Source organism: Hyposmocoma kahamanoa, unplaced genomic scaffold, assembly GCF_003589595.1.
Source record: "Hyposmocoma kahamanoa isolate Upper Pololo Valley unplaced genomic scaffold, ASM358959v1 66, whole genome shotgun sequence".
NCBI lineage: Eukaryota > Metazoa > Arthropoda > Insecta > Lepidoptera > Cosmopterigidae > Hyposmocoma > Hyposmocoma kahamanoa.
The window spans coordinates 22,610,091-22,611,286 of record NW_020653854.1 but is presented as its reverse complement, the minus strand read 5'-3'; the positions used below and the strand labels follow the sequence as shown (position 1 = coordinate 22,611,286).

At 33.4% G+C, this 1,196-nt stretch overlaps 1 protein-coding gene across 1 annotated transcript; it reads left to right on the top strand.

Moving 5' to 3' along the window:
* The first annotated feature begins 205 nt into the window (after window positions 1–205).
* On the top strand, window positions 206–977 carry LOC113231983 (uncharacterized protein C15orf61). Its single transcript, XM_026466597.1, has 2 exons — window positions 206–398; window positions 609–977. Exons 1-2 carry the CDS (start codon window positions 264–266, stop codon window positions 798–800), a joined length of 327 nt encoding a protein of 108 aa, XP_026322382.1. The 5' UTR covers window positions 206–263; the 3' UTR covers window positions 801–977.
* Window positions 978–1,196: the final 219 nt, after the last annotated feature.

Below are 1,196 nucleotides of genomic sequence, written 5' to 3'. Positions count from 1 at the left end.
GCTATCAGTGTAATACCAAACTTTAATATGTATGCTGATATACGATAGTTACCCACTTTCTAATATAATCTGTAGTAGATATAATCTGTAATCCTTCTTTCAAAATCCTTTCATTGGCTAAATGTGAAGGCAAAGCCACTAATATTAAAAAAAAACAAACAAACAGCTGTTTTTATGTTTTTATGTTTTTATCATGGTTACGCAATGTGGATTGTGATTTGTGATTACTTTTTGAAAACTTCGTATGAAATACAGTTAAGACAATGAAAACACTGTCGCGAACTAAGGCTGCACTTAGCAGTCTTTTTATATTGAGAACAAAACCAACCGCCTCTGAAGTTCTAACAGCGTACTTGAAACAGTGCAAAGAACCGCCTTGGACTTCATATTTTGTAAAGGTATTATTTATGAAAACTGAAACATTTGGTTATTTTTATAGTTTTAAATTTCACAAGAACTCAATTAAGCTTCCTTCCACTAAGAGAGTATTTACATTCTGCAAAACGATTTTTAGGTTACGTGAAAGTCTCGTAATGACTACGTATTAAAACCTCATTTTGGCGCGAAAACGGGCGAAGGAATGATAAAAACGTACTATTTTGTTGTAGTACAGTAGCGTTAGAAATGACCAGCGTGGCATGTCGAATTTCAACTGGAAAGTGGGAAGCTCCAACTACCACATACTGAGGACTGGTTGTTGGCCGTATATTAAGTATCACTGCTCCAAGAAAGCTGCTGAGGATTTGTCAGGGTCAGATAAGCTCATGAGAGCAATCAAAGTTGTTAATTTAGGTAAGTAAATAAAGGAATGTGTGTGGGTAGTTGTTATATAAATGTGTTTCACCTACAAGGCTGCGTCAGTGCATTACCTACTAAGGGATTTTGTAAAAATATTTTTTTAATAAAACATTACTCCTTAGGCAGTGCTCACCTAATTGTGGTGAAAGACCATTTCAAAATTCTACAATTTATCAGAGATTTCGAAACCTTAAAACCCAGTAAGGCACCTAGTCTGATTTGTGACCAGTCAAAAATCTTGTAAGTCACTTTAAACAATTCAAAACATAATGAAGTAGTTAAGCATTTTACTAGGCATTCGAATTGGCAATTAGTATATTGATAATAAACTATACTGACACTGAAAATCTTAGTTGTTTTAGTAATTTAATTAATCAAAAATTTTATTCCACATTTTC